Below are 20,316 nucleotides of genomic sequence, written 5' to 3' on the forward strand. Positions count from 1 at the left end.
AGGAAAGTTCTCTTTTTTTTGTACCCAAAAAATATCGAACCGTGAGACTAAAATATCGAACCGAACCGTGAATTTCCTGTATCGTTGCACCCCTAGTGAATAGACATAGCAAGTTCAATTAAACCCAAATGTTAAAAGTGTTATGGATTAAAGTACCCAAACAGCTGTAACTGATTTAAAAATAACAAATATTGATGATCTTTCATGGAGGAGCTCTAGGTGTTAACTTCCAGTTGCACTCAATTASATCTTTCTATTTTGGCACTTCAGTCTGTAGAAGGCAGCAAAGCTGAGAAACTGTCAGTACACTTACACTCTTGCATACTATAAAAAAAGTTTGAAGTTTTTCCCAAACAAGAGTTTTGTAATTAAGTGTTAATAGTTTTCTAACAAACAAGAGAGAAAATTCATTGCTCTTTCATCTCAGTAACTTTCAACCATTTGAAAATCCTAGTGCTTACAAAAACACACTGAAAGCTGTTCAACCACTAAATGTGATTAATAAATAAGTGTTTACTACTGGATAAAAGGAAACAAAACAGCCACATTAATATTTAAACACTGAAGTATCTCAAACAAAGAAATCAAATACATACAAGAAACCCAAAGGGTAACAAAATCAAGAGGTGAAAAAAAATCTTAAATAACAGTGAACAGTGACGACTGCTCGCTGTAAAAGCAATCCCTGCTCTGACAGCACAGCAAYCAAAAAGCTTTGATGTTGTCTTTACAGAAATTGCAAGGCTGACTTTTTTTGTTGTTGTTTCTCATTTTAGACCGATTTCTGAGCAGCTTGCTCCTTTCTGTTCCTCTGATTTCAGACTAATCTGATTCATGGCAGCTATATTAATAAACAAGCTTGGAATTCAACGCCCAGCACCTAAAGCCAAAAGGCGATAATCTTTTTTCCCCGTCTGTGCTTTCATCCTATTAAGATGGCTCCACAGCTAAGCAACCTCAGCWAACATAAATATGGTCATAACTCTGGCTTTTTTATGCAAGGAGATAAGATTTGGTGTGGTAGTAGCTGAGAGTCACCCCCATCACAAACTCCAAGTACTACTCATTATGCAAGAGCTTTGCATAGTGTTTGTGACAGCAAATTTTCATCATAAATACAAATGCATTTTTAACACTAATAAATACAAAATGCCCCTCAGTTTTGTTGTCTTGTTTTATTTATTTATTTATTTATTTATTTATTTATTTATTTATTTATTTATTTATTCAGTTGTCTGCAAAAAAATAATCTAACTTCTACATTTGTTGTTTGCTATGATTGTAGCACAGATAATCACACAACATGTGTTTTTGTATAAATAAAAAGAGACTTGATCACTATGGCTGAGGAGGAGGCTTTTCACAGATTAATGTAATATCCTGAGGTAGACAACAATCCCTACCAAGACCCCAGGTGGCACATAGCACTGATAAATATTATGAAACAACAAAAGGAACTGAAAAGAGCAGCTCTGGCCTCAAATAACTAAAGAAAATARCAACATTTGTTATCGCTCAATAGCTAACAGAAAACGTCACATCTGTAGACAGACAGCTTAAATTCATTTGGTTTATAATCTAACACAGAGGCAGAAAGGAAGTTAGTTATTTACATAGCTGGAAAACACTGATTAGGGCTCAGTTTGAATTCCAAATATTGAGTTGGGTGAATTGTTGCAGAATCATTAAAGAGTCCAATAATCCAACCGTTTTTCAACCTCTGGTTAAATGTGCGTATTTGAAAACCCTTTTTTCACAACAACAGAGGAAAAACAACAAAGAGGCAAATATCAATAAATGCAAACAATTTCTTGTCTTTTTCAAACTTACTTCCTACTCACCACACAAAAAAAACACCACAGGAAACTGCATTTCCTTTATTCAGTCTTTTAAAGAATACTCATCCTGTGAAARACCAGACTGCAATGTTATTTGAAAGCAAAGTTTGGCTATTGAAATGCAAAAAAAATAAAGTACAAAAAAATTACTGAAGGTCAGAAATGTCTGTTTGAGGAAAAATTGCACTTTTTATTATTAGTTTAAAAGTCACAAACAAACTATGATGATGTGAGATGTCACAAGTCCCAAGATTTAGAAATTTAATGCCCCCCCGTGTTTTCTCAAATTTATTTGAAAAGTGGCTAAAGATTGTTGGAAGGATGTTGTGTTGTAATTAGCATATCCATTTTGCCACTGCATCCTATTTGCATTTTTTTCCTAGTGACAGTTGTGGTCAGCCTTTTACAACTGGACGCTCCTGTCTCATCACTGCTACCATGCTGCATTTTAAAACACCTGAATTCCTAATAAAGTACTTCTCATTTACATAATTTTTTTTTCTGTTTCTGTTATCAGACGTTGTAATAAGTCTCCAATAGTGAAACACCACACTTACCACAAGCTAACCAAAAGTGTCATCGAAGCAACTTTCAGGTTTTTAGTTTGTGATCTGATTTTACAAATGTAAATGGCTGGCAAAATTGGCATGTGAGATCATAGCTGTGGTGTGATGTAGGGTTTACAAAGAAAATCAATTACAAATTTCATCTGCACAACTGAATGTGTTGAAAATTGCAAAAGTGAAAGTGAATCCACTTAAGAAAATTTAACCCAGAAGGATTTAATGGATTTTGCTGGTGACTCTTAGACATAAAGTAGCAAAACCTACAACTTTATGCCACTGGGCACCTTCCATTTAGCAAGACTAATGCACAATTCARGGTCCACCCTCTGCTCCATTATAATCAGTCATCTGTATTCATATTCACAAAGAAAGGATTTAGATGTAGATTTTGGCCTATARGTGGATGACATTTAACTCTATATTCAAATCAAACACAACAACMCACATCTCTGACAAAGTTATCAAAATAAGCTGAACAGAAAAAGTGGTCACATATTAGCAAAAAGAGAGAATATGGTCTTGACTACAAACAGCTGTGTWACAAAATGACAAGGCATTGGACATCTGTTACTGACTTGGTGGTAGGGTTGGGTGAAGTGGTARGGTATGCAATTAACTGTCTAACTGTCAGTAAAACTGTCAACAATTAACATTTGCCACTTTGCAATTACTGCAATTACAGCCATGTGATGACGTATTTTAGTATCACTATGCATGTGAGCCTAATGGTCAACGGTGGTGCCAACCCTTACCCTACAAACCTGTTTAAATGCCTGAAACACTGGCATAAAGTGGAGTACAAGGAAAGCCAGAAAATGTGGACCAAGACCACAACGCTGGCCACAAGCAAGTGTAATTGTCATCTATTCATCATATTAATTGTTTTAAGCTACATGTCACAATTGCCAATATTGTCCAAATTTGATGATCAGAATAATCTTCTCTTCAACATTAACAGCACGTTGGTCCCAGTGGGAGATACATGTTATTTCCAACATGGAACTTCTCACTAGTAAAAAAAAAGCATATATCAGGCTTTGCTAAGAAGCCAAAACATAAAAATAACAGGAAATTTGTTGYAAGACTAAGGTGAAACCAGGAATTCATTGTCAATAGGAAAATAAGGGTCTGACATAAAAACAAACAAGGGARAGAAAACACTGTCCTGAAGGAAGGCAAATATCTTTTTTTCAGCATCAGAAATCACAGTCAAAAGTGCCCTAATTTCTTCCTGCATTCTTCATATTGTGCATTCCTCCATAACTTCTTATGTTTTTTCCTTCTCCTGTCAACGGTACTCCTCAGTTACATCAGTCACATATCTTAAAGTCCCACACTCTGCCTCAACGTCCTCCTCTCTTTCCCCATTCCTCCCACCATCTCATTAGTTCTGCATCTGGTGAAGAAGTGCAGATAGCAGCTTATGCATCAGCAAGTAGGTCATCATCTCATGCACCTTCCAGCCATTTTGTCTTGGGATAAAGGACAAGAGAGAAGGGAACACGTTCACAGAGTGCAAGAAGATACGTTTATTAACACCTACAGGCTTGAATGAGTTCATTTTGACACCGGCATGCTAGCAGGATTGGCAATGGGCACAACACTGTGCTGGTTTTATTTAAATATGTGAACTCACCACATGCGGAGCGTTGACTGGCCTTACAGAATTAGGAAGACCCAGAACTTTTGTTTAAAAAAGTGAATTAAAATTATTTATTAACCTTTATTTAACCAGGCAAATTCCATTGAGACAGATCTCTCTGGGCCTGAAGGCAACTTAACTTGAAYGTTTTTTGTATTTTTTTATTTAGATTTATTTGAATAAGTTGAATTTGTCCTGAGTGTTGGCAAAATGAGAACATCTTGTGTTGTTTTAATGCTGAAATAGCACTCCCAGCTTTCATAGTTAATTTGAACCTGAATATGTTGCACTTATCTCKAACTTTTCAATTCTATACAATGCACAATAAGTGTTTAACAGCCCAAAAATCCTTTTTTGTCATCAGAATACAGCATTTCAAGGCTTTGGATGTTAAAAAAWTTGCTGACAGAAAACACTTCTGAATGTTTTTGAACATCAACAAAAACAAYACTTACTTTCTGTTCTTTTTCTCTGCAGTGCTAAAAGTGTCTAAAAGTGTTGACACCAATATTGTAGTTTACACAATGTTTTACTTTTTATATTTAAGTAAAAAAAGTTTTTTTAAATAATAAAATTTACTTTGGCTTAGTAAACAGAGATAGTATTGGCAAGCATAGCTGAATAATAAAAGAAGCAATTAAAATATAAATAGATATAACAACATTATGCCATAGAGGTTTGATTTAACAACTYGAGATGTCAAGTATTAAAAATTCTCATTAAAAATTCACAAACTCAAGCTGACAACACTGCTGGAACTGAAACTTGGAGTGTGGAACACTGAGCTTGCTATGTTTGACTGCATAGGTTATTCAATGTCAAAGTAATCAGTACATCATTTAAAAAGTGCACAGCCTAATGGTACTTGGAGCCACTTTGTTTTAAGTCGTTCCTGAAGGTACCCATTTTGGCATGGATTTTGGCACGATGTCTCTGCCTGACGGCCAAGTCTTTTTTTTATTATTTCAGTCATAGCTTCCTGTCCAATAATCTGTCTCCTTTTTTCTGTCTGTTGGTCCTATCAGTTTGTTTTATTTATTGATTTCAGCTAAAACCATTGTCTTTCCAGCTCTATTTTTGCATCTTGATCTRGTTTGTTTAGTTGTTTTGTCTTGTGTAGTACAAAAATTAAATATTGCAGTGCTAGCTGAGAAAAAAAAATCCTACTTGAGAGAAAATGTTTACTTCAGTCATTTATGTAAACAAATTAGAATATTTTAAAAATGCCACTGCTATACACTGTCAGCAATTCTACATAGTACCTTCCTCAGACAAAACCTGAACCTGAAAACTACATTATGCTGCGATTATCTCTTTGCATTTATCTTTGCAATACTTTACTGAATAAAAATGGTAGATGACAAACTTYGAGGGCAAAACAAACAATAAATAACTGTAAACATCTTACTTTTAATTTCATGTGTCCAAGAAAATGTTTTGTTCATTTGTACTTAATTATGAAATGCTAAATACCTAAAAGAAGTAAGTCAGTAAGGATAACACATCATCAAAAGAAGAAAATGAGAATATAAAGTAAGATTTTAAAACACCTTAGGAGTCACTATTACTTACATCTTGGAAAAGACGCCGGTCTTGCGCCAGGCGCTTGGATGCGAGKGTTTTGGTGACATGATAGAAGGTTAGCAGCGCTCTATGCTGCTGCAGGCCATCTTGACCCTTTACAGACTCAATCAGAATTGGAATGAGCTCCGGCCATTGCCTCGGGCAGTCCAGACGGGCCACCTTGGCTATCAGTACTGCGATCTGGGTTGCTATCTGTTGGGAGAAAAAAATAATAACAACAGGGAGGGAAAAAGCACAACCCGAGGCTAACTATTAACAAAAAAGAAGGCAGTTATGCTGTAAGGAAAACTTAACTTAGAGGAAACTGATCTTTATCTAAAAGATTTCTAATCTGTTGTAATTCTATTTTGAATGTCTTTTGAAAAATTTAGACAGATGTATCAGAAAGCTAAGGTGACAAATTTTTATGGGTTTCTCAAAGTGTATTATTTCCCAATCTGTAAAYTAAGTTATTCACTAAACTATATAATCTAAATTAAACAATTTGACTGCATTATGATTTTATTTGCCATGAAAATCCAAAGTCTTGCATTGTTTGTGGAATGAAAACTAATTTACACCAACATTTTTCCAATCATTGATAAGTTATTTTGTTTTCCAAATAACTCGAGTATGGTAATAAAATGTAATTYTAAAACTTCTGAACGTAACTTGCTGACAAACTGGAACAGTCACACAGTCAAATAAAACACACCGTGCCTTCTGGAGTTTCAATTTTAAGAGAAAAGAATGTGACTGGTGAGCTGAATGGTGTTTAAATCATATTCATTGCTTGTCATATAGGCCCCATCAGTCCCCGCGTTCCACAGCCYTCCCCACAGGGAAGTCCAACCTGTAAGAGGCAGGCTGGATGGCCACTGTTTAGGGCCACCTTCCATGCCCCCTCAGTCAGATGTATTACATATGATGCCCTTTTTCAGAGTTACTTGTTTGTTGCTGTATTTCAGAGAGTAAAAATGTATGATTTATTACAAAAATGTTTCACATGAAATTTAAACTTGAACAGTTGGGAGTTTAAAATCATTATTTTGAACCTTGTTTAGCAAAACAAACACCTGTTATTACAGATGAACTAATCACAAAGGCTTTCAGTCCCATTCTGTCTACATTGCACAATTTTGCAAAAGGTAGTCTTGATAAGAAAGTAAAACATCTTTTTTATTATTATTTCTTTCTTCTCAGTTGATCCCATTTTCCCCACTAACCTGATTGACAGGCTCATTGAAGTTTGTAATAAGACCAGCTCGCAGTGAAGTCTTCTCCTCTTCTGATAATGCACTGTGAACAAAGCAATCGGAGATATTCAGAGAAGGTAAGGAGGCATTTTTAAAAAGTGCTCCATAATGCAAAACTGTGTGAGATGTTTTTTTTAATAATGCATACATTAGAGTACAAGAGCAGGCAATTAAAGAAGGCTGAAATTTTAACCCAGGTTAATCTGGCTGAAGGTGAATTTCTTCCAACTCAGCATTGTGACAACAGGGTGCCAGACGGACTGGCACTGCTGGATGTATCTTATATCCTAAGAGACTCCTTATGACCTCATTTCCTTTTCTATACATGCAAACCAATTTATCTCACTGACAACATGGTGAAGACCTCAATTTGCAAACTTATAATGGGACCAATTTAATCATGAAAATGTGTTAGATTTAAAGGAATTATGCAAATGCATCCTGTTTGCACTTGGTTATTATAGGCAAGCATAGTTCCATCTGTAGAATGAACAAAAAGCAAACAACGTTTCTGTTTGAACAGAAAAAAAACACTGATACCAAGTTGGGAAAATATTTAACCTGGCACCCTTAAATGGATAAATTATACTCTCAATTTAATATACAAATGAATGACACATTAAATAAATAAAGTGTCTACATTAATTGTGAGACATTACTTGCTGCCTGCTAAGATTCAACATGACTTTGTGATTCTGCTAGTCAGTGAATCTCTACAGGAAGGACGGAACAGCATCTATCTAAAAGATAAAAATGCTGTTTTCCATGGGTGTTGCATTGGGTCAGAGCGGTTCCTGAAGGTCATAAAATTCAATTCACATATTTTGCTTCTTCAAACAGTGCAGAAATGCCTGGTTTGCTATGTATGAGAGCACTGTGGTCATTTAAAAAAAAACTTTCCCATAAAAATATAAAAAATGTCTTAAAAAAGTCTTAAAAAATAAAATGTCTTTAAAAATATCTTAAAGTAAGCATGTTGATTCAGAATAACTTTTTGATTTATAAATGCTTTCCTCCTGAGGAGGGGGGGATGCTGATTATCCAAAATAATTTATCACTCTTCAATATAAATATTAACTAAATAAAACGAACTGCAGGAAAACTATTAAGATAAAAAAAAAAGATGTCAGTTAACTGTCATTGCATTAGTTATGTCATTCATAAATTTTACTGTGGTGTCATAGAAACTGTCCTGGATACATTAGCTGTTTATAATACTGTCTGTTTGCAATTAACAGTTAATTTACTTACTGTAGTTATGAGGAATTAATCAGAAGTTGGCTTTACTTTTCTGAAACTCTTGAATTACTTTTTTTAAAATTTCTCTTTTTGTTGCTTGCAGTTTTTATGTGCTGAAATCTGGGAGACGTCTGCCTGAAGATGCCAGATGAGCTAAAAGCATTATAATATAAATATTTAAAGCTTTATGCATTTTGGCTATTTTAGAGATGTGTTTTATTTCTCTTGTGCATTTGCTTTACTGTTTACATCAGATGCACAATAACTATAGCTCTGTCTGTGATGAAACAATTTACATGCTTTTGTGAAATGAAACTGTGTAGTGAAAAAGACAAAACTGAGCTAAATTAATACTGCTGTTCTCACATTTAGTAAATGTAAAGGTGTATTTTGAAATGCATAAAATTGGGCCAAAATAGGCCATTGCTGAGTCTTTAAAAAGAAAAAAAAAAGAGTCATTATGTCAAACTCCCCCTTTTTTTTCGCAAATGCCATAAACTCCTGCTCACTCCAGAGTCACTGTAAGAGTTTAGGATTGTGGACAACATTGCATGATCACAAATAACTGCCAAAAGTTTGTATTATATCTTAACTATATACCTAAAACCACTTTTTAAAATCTACCAGCTTTGAGCTCATTTAACTGAAGTAAAATTTAAAATAATCCAGAGTCTTATGAATGAAAATTTGAAACTTTCTTTGGAAATCATCGTCTCTCTGTGATGGAGAAGCAAAAGCCCATCTGTACTTTTATCAGCGCACACTTAAAAGCCCAAGTCAGTGATGGTATGTGGGTGCATTAGAGCATAAGGAAAAGGTAACGTGCACATCTGAGGAGCCACCATTAATGCTGTAGGGTATACAGGTTCAGACAGGGGAGATACACTCACCGGCCACTTTATTAGGTACACCACGCTAGTAACGAGTTGGACCCCCTTTTTCCTTCAGAACTGCCTCAATTCTTCGTGGCATAGATTCAACAAGGTGCTGGAAGCATTCCTCAGAGATTTTGGTCCATATTGACATGATGGCATCACACAGTTGCCGCAGATTTGTCGGCTGCACATCCATGATGCGAATCTCCCGTTCCACCACATCCCAAAGATGCTCTATTGGATTGAGATCTGGTGACTGTGGAGGCCATTTGAGTACAGTGAACTCATTGTCATGTTCAAGAAACCAGTCTGAGATGATTCCAGCTTTATGACATGGCGCATTATCATGCTGAAAGTAGCCATCAGATGTTGGGTACATTGTGGTCATAAAGGGATGGACATGGTCAGCAACAATACTCAGGTAGGCTGTGGCGTTGCAACGATGCTCAATTGGTACCAAGGGGCCCAAAGAGTGCCAAGAAAAGATTCCCCACACCATGACACCACCACCACCAGCCTGAACCGTTGATACAAGGCAGGATGGATCCATGCTTTCATGTTGTTGACGCCAAATTCTGACCCTACCATCCGAATGTCGCAGCAGAAATTGAGACTCATAAGATCAGGCAACGTTTTTCCAATCTTCTCTTGTCCAATTTCGATGAGCTTGTGCAAATTGTAGCCTCAGTTTCCTGTTCTTAGCTGAAAGGAGTGGCACCCGGTGTGGTCTTCTGCTGCTGAAGCCCATCTGCCTCAAAGTTCGACATGTTGTGTGTTCAGAGATGCTCTTCTGCCTACCTTGGTTGTAACGGGTGGTTATTTGAGTCACTGTTGCCTTTCTATCAGCTCGAACCAGTCTGCCCATTCTCCTCTGACCTCTGGCATCAACAAGGCATTTCCGCCCACAGGACTGCCGCTCACTGGATGTTTTTTCTTTTTCGGACCATTCTCTGTAAACACTAGAGATGGTTGTGCGTGAAAATCCCAGTAGATCAGCAGTTTCTGAAATACTCAGACCAGCCCTTCTGGCACCAACAACCATGCCACGTTCAAAGGCACTCAAATCACCTTTCTTCCCCATACTGATGCTCGGTTTGAACTGCAGGAGATTGTCTTGACCATGTCTACATGCCTAAATGCACTGAGTTGCCGCCATGTGATTGGCTGATTAGAAATTAAGTGTTAACGAGCAGTTGGACAGGTGTACCTAATAAAGTGGCCGGTGAGTGTATGTGCTGCTATTCAGATGTTTTGATCAAAGAAAACTTTTTTATTTCAGATGGAAAATGGCATACTACATTACACATTCAATAAAATAACAGCACTGTAATAAAAAAAGAAGTCTGGATAAATTTCCCAGGCAGCAGTCCAAGCTTGTCTTGTTTTATTTTGAAACAAAAATGTTCACATATACAAAAAAAACTAATTTTGAGCATCTGAAATCTTGCACTGAGAACAAATTTTAAAAAGAGGGAAACAATTTTGATTTCAAAACAACTCCTGGTCTTTTTAATTCCCAAACACTTAAGGACAGTTGTTAAGAGCTAACAGACGATAGTGAAAAGTGACCCTATCAACAGCTTTTCAAAAGTGTTGCTTATTAAATATAAAAAAGAAAACATATTTTTTCCAAAAATCATCAAATTAGTTATATAGTTGCAATATCTTCTGTTTAGCAACCACTGCAAAAATAAATTGTTTACAAATCATCCAGTAACTTCGGAATTAAGATTTTATTGTGTGAAAAGAATCAAACTGACAACAAAAACTTTGCTGAGTCTTCATATAGTATTTAAATACTGAATAAACAGCTACAGCCAAATTGAATCACATTAATAATATTGGTTCAGTTTATTGAACTTCTGAGAAAAGTAAGTAAACTTCAGAAAATAGAAAAAACGTTCAAAAGAGAACGGCAACAATTCCAGGTGGTCATGGAGTGCTGAGGACAAACTGATCACCCGTGGCAAACTACCGCCATATAGTTTAAACGCAAATCCAATTTTGATCTGATGTGAAAAGCTAATCAGATACCCAGTTGGTCTCACATATCTAAAATCCAACTAAATAAGCACAAAATAGTAATCCAAGTATAAAATCAAAGCATCATGACGTGAAAAAAAGAGATGACAGCTGTAAAAAGTTGAGTAGACAGAAGTTATAACCAGTGAGAACTAAGATAAAAGGAAAATGAAGGCAATAAGAACGAACTAAGAACACTTGAGCCTCAAAAAACAGTCAAAGAGATTAGGAGAGATGAACAAAGGAGAGTACATCAGTGGATAAGACGGTGTAAAGACAYGACACACTACAGAGATAAAAAGGCTTTAGATGCAGGAGTGAGTGTGGAGCTGAGGAGGGAACAGGGAGACATGCAGGTACTTACTGAGGGGCCACTCTCCTCCAGTATCTGTCAATGCCGTTTTTAAAGTACAGCACAGCCAGCCACCTGACGTTCACAGCCAGCATGTGGTTATTGAAGATATTCTGAAGGGAAAAAAGCACATATTCCTCACAAGTTCAAACAAGCAATAAAAAGAAAATTCAAGGATTGACCCAATTTAATGATGTGTAACAGTTAAAACTGCTCCACAAAAGGAGGGGTCATGACTCCAAACCCAACTAAAGTATAATGACAGTACAGTGATACCATCAGGTAAGGCTTATCAAAAGTATGGTGACTTTGTAACCAAGGCTGCTTGTGTAGTTTTACTTCCTGTACCTACTTACATGCCTGAGCTTTAAAATGTAGACATAAATCCAGAAAATATAGCTGAGTACACCCTGTGTTCAGCGCCATTTGCCTTGACACAGCAAAGGCTGGAGCACAATACGATGCAGCACAAGTAATATCAGAGATTGGAATCTTGACTCTCAGACTTTCAAGTTACTTTTTTTTTTTGCTTTGTAAAAATATAAAGCATCTATCAGTTGCATCATGGGAACAACATATACCTTTAGCAGCATAGCCCAGCATAAATATTATTATTAGTGAAAATTTCACACAAGATGCCATGGGGAGGAATTGATCTCATGCCCTGTGGATCGATTTTCCCACTTTAAATGAAATTGATCCAAGATCGATTAAATCGATTTTTTTACCCAGCCCTAGTGACGGTAATAAAAGATTATGGCAGTWTTAGTAACTTAAGGTGATGCACCAAATTTCCACAAGGCTGCTATGAAAACTGGGACATAAACATTATAGGCTCTTTCAGAAGACAACCTGTAACATTATTAACGTGTGTTCTGACTACCTCATGCAGCCATTTCTCCAATAATTACTAATTACTCAACACACCACAGACTACTACACGCCACTGAACTTCATCCAGCCCAGGTTTTCACCACCAGGTCCTTTGTAAGAATCTGTTCATATGCGTCATTTTCTATAAATTTTGACTTAAATGAAATGCTACACACCACTGGTACTTCCATTTTAAACAATACACCACTACTGACAAAATAAATAAAACATTCTTTCCTATGAATAGTTCTTTGTGCTTAGCTAGACCGAGCCCACACTGGGCCAATTTCTTCGCAAACTGCATGGAGATGAAAAGTGAAATTCATCATATTATTAGAGCCTGACGAGAAGAGTAAACAAATATATTTTATTTCCTAAAATAGCAGAGTAATCTCTCTGGTGGAATAAACTGTGAGCTGACTTTTCAACAACCCTTGCATATTGACAAAAGCCATCTGTGTCTCAACTTTCTGCAAATACATMTTAATGAATCCATTCAATAGAGATTTGAAGAATTCTGCCTGCAATCCACCACACTTTGTCTTTAACATTATTATAGCTTCTTGCTGTCATCACAAGTTATTGTGTTGTCACTCGAAAGAAGAACATATTAACTCTGAATTTGTTCTTGTTAAACTGATTACGAAATATTCCCCTTCAAATAAAAGCTAATCTTAGGGGGGAAACTGTGCCCTGCTTTCTGCTTCATACATCATATTTAAACGAATGTCTAGAGTTGAGATGATTGTATTTCACTGTGACATACTGACTCACCAGAAGAACTGAATAGAAGCCTGGCTGGGTCTCCCACTGTCGGAGTTGCTCCTCTGCAGGCTTCAGTACTGCCGTGTCCTGACTGGTAGCTTGGGTTAAGGCCTGCAGCACCACAGAACTGGCACTGTCCATATCCATAGCTGGATATATCTACAGAGAAATGAGGACAAGTCAGGCAAATGTAGAACTATTTGTGTGTGTGTGTGTGTGTGTGTGTAGGAAATATATTTATATCAACAGCAAGCTATGGAGGTCAATATACAGTACATACCAAAAATGTCAAAACAAAAAACAATTGCTTACATTATTTAACTGTAATATTACCCCATTTTATCAAAGATCAAGCAGTGAAACCTCTGTGGAAGACAGTGAGAAAGAAACAGTTCCTCTAAACAAAGAAAGGCATATCTCACAGAAAACAGTTGGTGTCGTCTCTGCCATGTACGTCCCAYATATTATTTAAGCACCCCAGTTTCACGCATCCAAAGGTGTTTTTCAGTCTCAAAAAATCTGCTCGACTAATTTGCCACTGTGCCCCGGGTGAAAAGAACTGTTTGACAGATGGAAAGATAAACCGATGTCTAGCTCAGCCTACAATGAGATTAGGAGTCCTTGTTAAAAATAAAATGAAATAAAAAAACACTGACATTTTCATTTAAAAACATAAATGAAGAGGAAAAACATGTTTCTTCCCCTACCAAAAACAAACTCAAATACAAAGTTTCTGGCAAGACTACATGTTAACATTTGCATCTCATAGTCTCTCATAGTCATACATTCTCTTGGGGGAATGCCCCCACCCCCACCCCACAAACCTGCAAGATTATTTTAGTAAATTTCTTCAAAAAATGACTGACTGAGTAGAATAGAAAGTGTTTTATWGGTCTCAGTGGAAGTGGGTAAATATATGAAACAAGGCTGCCATCTACAGCTCAAACCTAAATACTCAGCACCACAGGAAATAAGACTCTCAGGAATTATATGCATTAGGGCAACCTCATTCTGAACACAAGAATACCATGACAGTAATGTGGCTACAGCTGTTGGATGTTGAGAAATGACTGAAGAGCATGAATAATTTATGCTAATAACTCTTTAAGAGGCTGGTCTATTCTAAATGCATGATCACAGTAAGACCAGACGTACTTGACTCTTGATCATTAACAGCAGGTATGCTGTTACACACAGGTCATTTTCCATGTACAACAACATTAAATTCAAGCTGTAATACAACAGGGACTATGATTAATCCACATAAGCTTCAATATTTTGATAGGATTAGTAGTCTTGGTTACAATGCTAATTCTAGATTTATAGCACCTCAAGCCCAGTCAAGTTTGAAACCAGTGAGGGGTGAATAGAATAGTACAGTTAATCTTTGCTACAATCAATCTTCTACTGAGAAACTTAAGTTTATGGAATCCATATCATGCTATTGTTGTCATCAGCTTTGTACACACTGATGCAGACCAAATATACAAATGTGCCGTTGTGTCAACTAACCAGCAGGTACGATCAAGTAGTTAGTTTTTCTCCTTTTTCCTTTAMATGAGGAGTAAAGTGACAGCAGTGGATCGTAGCATTACAGGGAAAACTTATCTTTAAAAGCTCACGCTTGCGTTTGTAATCAGCATTTTTAACCTGAGGATATTCAAGAGCCAGTCAGAAATGAGAAGACGGAGGCTACAAAAGGGAAATGTACAATTATCCCCTTCATTGCCAAGACGAGAAAGGAAAGACCTCCTTCACACGACAGCTAGCAGGAAGCTAACAGCAGCCGATACAGGTAGGTGTGTGTGTGCGCGTGTTTGTGTTATACAGAGTATGAAATGTTTTAGGCAACTTTGGTGGATATGGAGGTGGATATGGAGGGATGCAAAAAATAGTTCTCAATTTGATCTGGCCTTATTTAAATAAAAATGACTACATGCCGTAAAATTTTTAGAGGGACGGGCCGTCTCGTTGGCGGGGGGGCCCGCCCCCCTTTGCATAATGGTAGGGGAAACGCTGGATGCAGTTGGAAAACATTTGTTATCCTGTAATTAGAAAAGGTAGCAATGAACTTCTCCTCCCCACTTCTTTCTGTTGATAACTTCTACACCAGTCCTGTACTGTTCAATAACTGACATCCCATCACAATGCTGCATGTTGAAATCAGATACGTGTTGGCTTTCTGAAAACAATTGAAGAAAATTATAGTTTTTACAGATTAGTACTGATTGAAGACTCTATGAATGGATCAACTTCCTGGTTTTTCAGCAYTGTGTGGTTTCCTGTCAGATCCGAATGGCATTAAATCCTCACTCCCAGAATTCTGGTTTTGTTTGGTTTTATCTTGTCCAACAATCATATTATTTAACATTGGTGGTTTTCTACTGACTTCAGTCTTTGAACACGAATGTTCTTACAGTTAATGGTGACCCCGACGCTTGTCTGAAGGTCGTGCAGGAAACTGCGGTGTTGAGGCTAAAGGCTGCTAGCATTAGCAGGCCTTTGTAATCGACGTGCGGTCTGGTCGCAGGACAAAGGTGAACAAAACTCTTTTTTTGCTTTCCATCTGGTTTACCGAACTGAACGATGTGGCTATCAGTGTTTGTTGTGGGCTGGGCTGTATGCGGGGGAGTTCAAACAGCCTCGCTAGGTGTTAGCGTTGCTGGGCTAAGGCTGTGTGTCAGCTTAACGACGGCGTGTCGTTCGGCGTCAGTGTGGCCAGGGGTACGATAATTATCGTATTTGTAGGATAATTTTGCCCTTTGTACGATGTACGATCAGTAATTCCAAGAATCCCATAATGTATGATAATTTGATCGCTTCGGAGTGTGACGTAATCGACCCGACATGCTGCTCACGGACATGAGAGGTGGCGCGTTGTGGAACACAGCGATGCCGAGTTAGCAACTTTCTCGCTATATATACAGACTTTTCAGACCCTCTAGAGACTGTTATTCAGAAAAGAAACTGGTGAAAATCTAGCGACTCTATTTCTGGCGTTATAAAGACTGAGAGACTCTGCCGTGAACACATTTCTCCATGCGGCTGCTGTGGGCTCCTCCTCCCCGGTCCCAGAGCACGACAGGAGACTTCATCACGCTGCGTCTCTCTCCCTGCTGAAGGCAGATATCCATCACATCCAGATATGAAATGCATACTGCTGCTGCTGACTGATCCATGATGGGATGTTAATAAAACATTTCTATGATTAAAATAGATCCCTTTGCTGGTCCCAAGCCGATAGTAAGGAGGGTTAGAGTTATGACAGTAGAATAAAACAAATTATATTAATCTATATATTTTTTTTTAAAAAGGGAGCAACAGAAGTAACTTTATTTTTTGTTCTCTTGACAAACTACTGTCTCTAAAGAAAAGATTAGCTGCCACGATGCAGTCACCAATGTGTTTATTCTATTTTTATTTTTAACCTATTAAAATGCTACTGCTTAGGCTACCAGCTGGTCAAAGAATCGAACGTCCAATGTGAGACAACAAGGACGATTCATATATTGAGTTGAATGTACAATCTGTCTCTAAAATAGTTGAATGTACAATCTGTCTCTAAAATAGTTATGAAAGTGTTTATTTATGTAGTTTAAAATATGTTTAACAACTTGCAAATACCCCAGAATGCAGGAAACAGCACCCACATTATAGCAGTAAGGATAAATATAACAGTAGCATTTATGTGAAAGAACTAATAACTGTAACATCAAAAGAACAGCTGGGACTGAGAAGMTGAGGAGTATAAGCAACATTTACATTTAATAATGTCCAAATCAGCCGAGAGAGGCAACATGAGGTGGCTGGAGAAAGATGGACGGCTGTTTGTGAAGTGAAATAACACCAAGGAGGTGACAATATGCAGCACATTCCACAAAGCCTACAGAGGAGCCATCGTGCGGAAAAGAGTAAAGGAGGAGCAGTGGTGCGTCAAGGACATTGATGTTCCTGATCATGTGAGGGATTACAATAAGTTCATGGAAGTAATGGACTTATCGGATGCCCTCATCAAGTATTACACCATTATTACACCTCTTTTTCATCATTTCATAGACATCTTTAGGGTGAAATCTTTTATCCTGTTCAAGATGTTGGCTACTGGAAGAGGAGAGACTCTTCTTTCACAGAGGCAGTGCAGGGAGGTATTCATGAAAGAACTCACAGATCAGTCTAAAGCTGCTGTTGCTGGACCTGCTTTAAAACCTGGTTCTTCTAACATCTGCATTTCAGCATATCATACTCTGAGCGCCYCTGAAAAATGTTGCAATCCTAATAACTGCAATTACCACTTTTAAAATGACAATCAAGCAAAAAGCAGGCTGTACATTATATTAAAGTGAAAACCTTTACCTTGCTGAGTCAGACCAGAACATGCAAGTTTATGTATACTTCAATAAAAGGCCACTTAAAAATAAGCTGTTATTACAACTAACTAAAATAAGAAAAATGGGTCTAATTTGTCAACATTTTAAAAACAAAATTTAATTAACTGAAGATTTTAGTGATTGCTTTTACAGAAAGGAGTCATGAGAAAATTCATTTAGGAGATTAGAGGATATCAACTTTTTTGAAATGCAAAGCAGGCAAATATAAATATATTTACAAATATACACTGAACACAGACAAATATAAACTGAACACTGCAAAATAATTTTCAGCCTTCATTCAAGGCACACTGTCACTTTAAACCTATCTTCTTTAAATGATTCTTATTTTTTTAATGAAGAATCAATATCAGTAGAGTTTGTGCATTAGAAGCATTAAACAAAGACTAAATCATCATTTTTATGCACGCAAAGCCTGACAAAAGAAACTTTGTTGGATTTTGTTTTTTTGTGCCACATAACAAAAAAGTGGCTAATTTCACTTTAATTGTAAATGTCTCTGGCCAACAATGTTCAGTTTCCATATACTGTATTAGCGGGGCGGCTGTGACAGAGTTTTAAGGGAGTCGTCCTGGAACCGGAAGGTCACTAGTTCGATCCCCGTCCAGCCGTCTCAGTCGTTGTGTCCTTGGGCAAGACACTTCACCCACCTTGCCTACTGATGGTGGTCAGAGGGTCCGGTGGCGCTGGTGCATGGCAGCCTCGCTTCTGTCAGTGTGCCCCAGGGCAGCTGTGGCTACAGTGTAGTTTGCCATCATCAGTGTGTGAATGTGTGTGTGAATGGGTGAATTGTCTGTTTGTGTAAAGGTCTCGACACACGGGAGGCGACGTCACTCACTCTCCATTCATTTCCTATGGAGCCTGTGCAGTGAGGCGACAATCGCTTGCCCTCCTCCAGCTAGGCGACTGGCGAAAATAGTGCATGTGAAATTTCGCGCTTGTACACGTGCACACGCGAGCTTGCGACGTGACATATAAAAGTTGACAAATGTTCAACTTTTGTCGCTTAGCGTACAACCAATCAACGAGGGTTTCATTGACTGACCAATGAGAGGAGAGTATGCTACATACTCCCGTTAGCTAACACTTTCACCAAGTGATTACTAAAAAGCTTTATGGGAATTTATTGGCACCAGGGTGAAGTTTATGGTAAGTTTTTCCTCATAAAACTGTWTCTTTATGTGTGTTTGTTTTTTAATATCATTAGCATCGCAAGATTTGTTTAGTTTACACGTCCGTAATGCACACCTGCCTTCAGAGTCAAGAACCAATCAAATTTTGTGAAGACAAGCGACCTGAGAGCGCGATTCGCAACGCTGCGATCGCTATCGCGWCCCGTGTGTCGGGTTTCACCCTGGCTGCGATGACGGCCGTTAATCGCTGTATTTTTTCGCTCCCCGTGTGTCGAGCCCTTAAAGCGCTTTGGGGTCCGGAGGGACTTGAAAAGCGCTCTATAAATTCAGTACCATTTACCATTAGCAAAAACAATCAAAAAGCTTAGAGAACAATAACAACATTTAATTAAAAATCACTCAAATGTAAAGTTAATATGACACAAAGCTAAGACTGGATTTTTAATGAACAATTTTTTTATCCAAAAGCATTGAGGAAGGATCAGAATGATTATGCAAAGCAATAACAAAGCATACAATCACACAATGGTGATGAATAAACTTCATTGTTTGTGTGAAATTGAAATATGTTGTTTGAAATAGTTGGGAAGTTAACTTATTTTAGTTATCCTATACTGACCCCAAAAGGCAAACTGATATGTAAYTAAGCTGCATCGTCACAGTCAGTTCCTACTATTCACTGCATCTATTTTGCTAGGTGGTGCTGTCAATTTCAGGCTGCAGGAAAACATCTTTACAGTGTGTGCCACTGTAAAGAGACATCAAAAGGAAAAGAGAAGTCATAAAACACTGCCACAGGGGGGTTTACGAGATCCTAAATCTCCTAAAATCTAACATTTGTGCAATGGAGGACAAAGGTCCCAAAACAAAGCTGTATCAATTCAAGCTGTTGGCCAGCAGTCCAGTGATGCACAAAGCCAGAAATCTCAGAGCTACGGGAATTCAAGACCAAGTGAGGAGAGGGCAGCCTGACACGGCAATACAACATTATTTAGAAGAGAATGCATAATWTCCAGTGGTAGCAAAAGCATATGTACAGATCACTGCACTAAAACTAAATCAAGTGGACGATTAATYAAAAAGTGAATGATAAATGTCAATCAGATAAAATGGAAAGGGTCTGAGTTCTAACATAGAACTCAAACACCAGAGCTAGTACAGTTGAGTCTATATTTTGCATTTTTATATACAGTTCAGGTGTGCAAAAAAATAGAATGGACAACTTTAACAATGTTTTCTTTAAAATGAAGATAAATCACCTTTGATGCAAAGTAATGATTTTTGACATAAAATCTTTAGCATTGAACGGTTTGACAGACCCTCCTGAATCGGTGTATGTTCGTTCTTTGGTTTTTTCGTTTCAAAATAAAATTGCAAAAACAAAACAAGCATGTGATTTTTGTTTTTTCTGTTTCAAAATAAAATTTCAATAAACAAAACAAGCACGTGATTTTTTTGTTTTTCTGTGTTTAAAACAAAATTAGAAAAATGGCAATTGCAAAAATAAAAAACGGGTATGTTTTTTTACTTACTGCAATGGTTAAACCAAAGACAAGCTTTTACATTGAATTGCTGTTTATCCCAAAATCTACAATTAAACCATGACTTCATTCTGTATGTATTATAGGTACGTGAAGGTAATAGGTATGACATAAATGTACATTGTTTATYATTATGCCTCCCATTTTCTCATCATTTTATTGTTTTGGCCTGCAAGGGGACCCCTGCTGGTCCGTTACTGTAATACACCATGTATARACAATGGCTGTGTCCAAAACGGCAGGGTGGGTCCTCCGAAGGTCGA

At 37.4% G+C, this 20,316-nt stretch overlaps 1 protein-coding gene across 1 annotated transcript in view; it reads right to left on the minus strand.

Moving 5' to 3' along the window:
- ipo11 (importin 11) overlaps positions 1-20,316 on the minus strand; it is a gene marked incomplete in the record, with an annotated part of 131,874 nt that overhangs the window by 110,537 nt on the left and 1,021 nt on the right. The window contains 4 exon segments of the mRNA XM_014002678.1: positions 5,619-5,822; positions 6,836-6,908; positions 11,366-11,466; positions 13,001-13,150. Of these exon segments, the coding sequence (XP_013858132.1) occupies positions 5,619-5,822; positions 6,836-6,908; positions 11,366-11,466; positions 13,001-13,138 (516 nt within the window).

The sequence above is a fragment of the Austrofundulus limnaeus genome, unplaced genomic scaffold (genome assembly GCF_001266775.1).
Source record: "Austrofundulus limnaeus strain Quisiro unplaced genomic scaffold, Austrofundulus_limnaeus-1.0 Scaffold14, whole genome shotgun sequence".
NCBI lineage: Eukaryota > Metazoa > Chordata > Actinopteri > Cyprinodontiformes > Rivulidae > Austrofundulus > Austrofundulus limnaeus.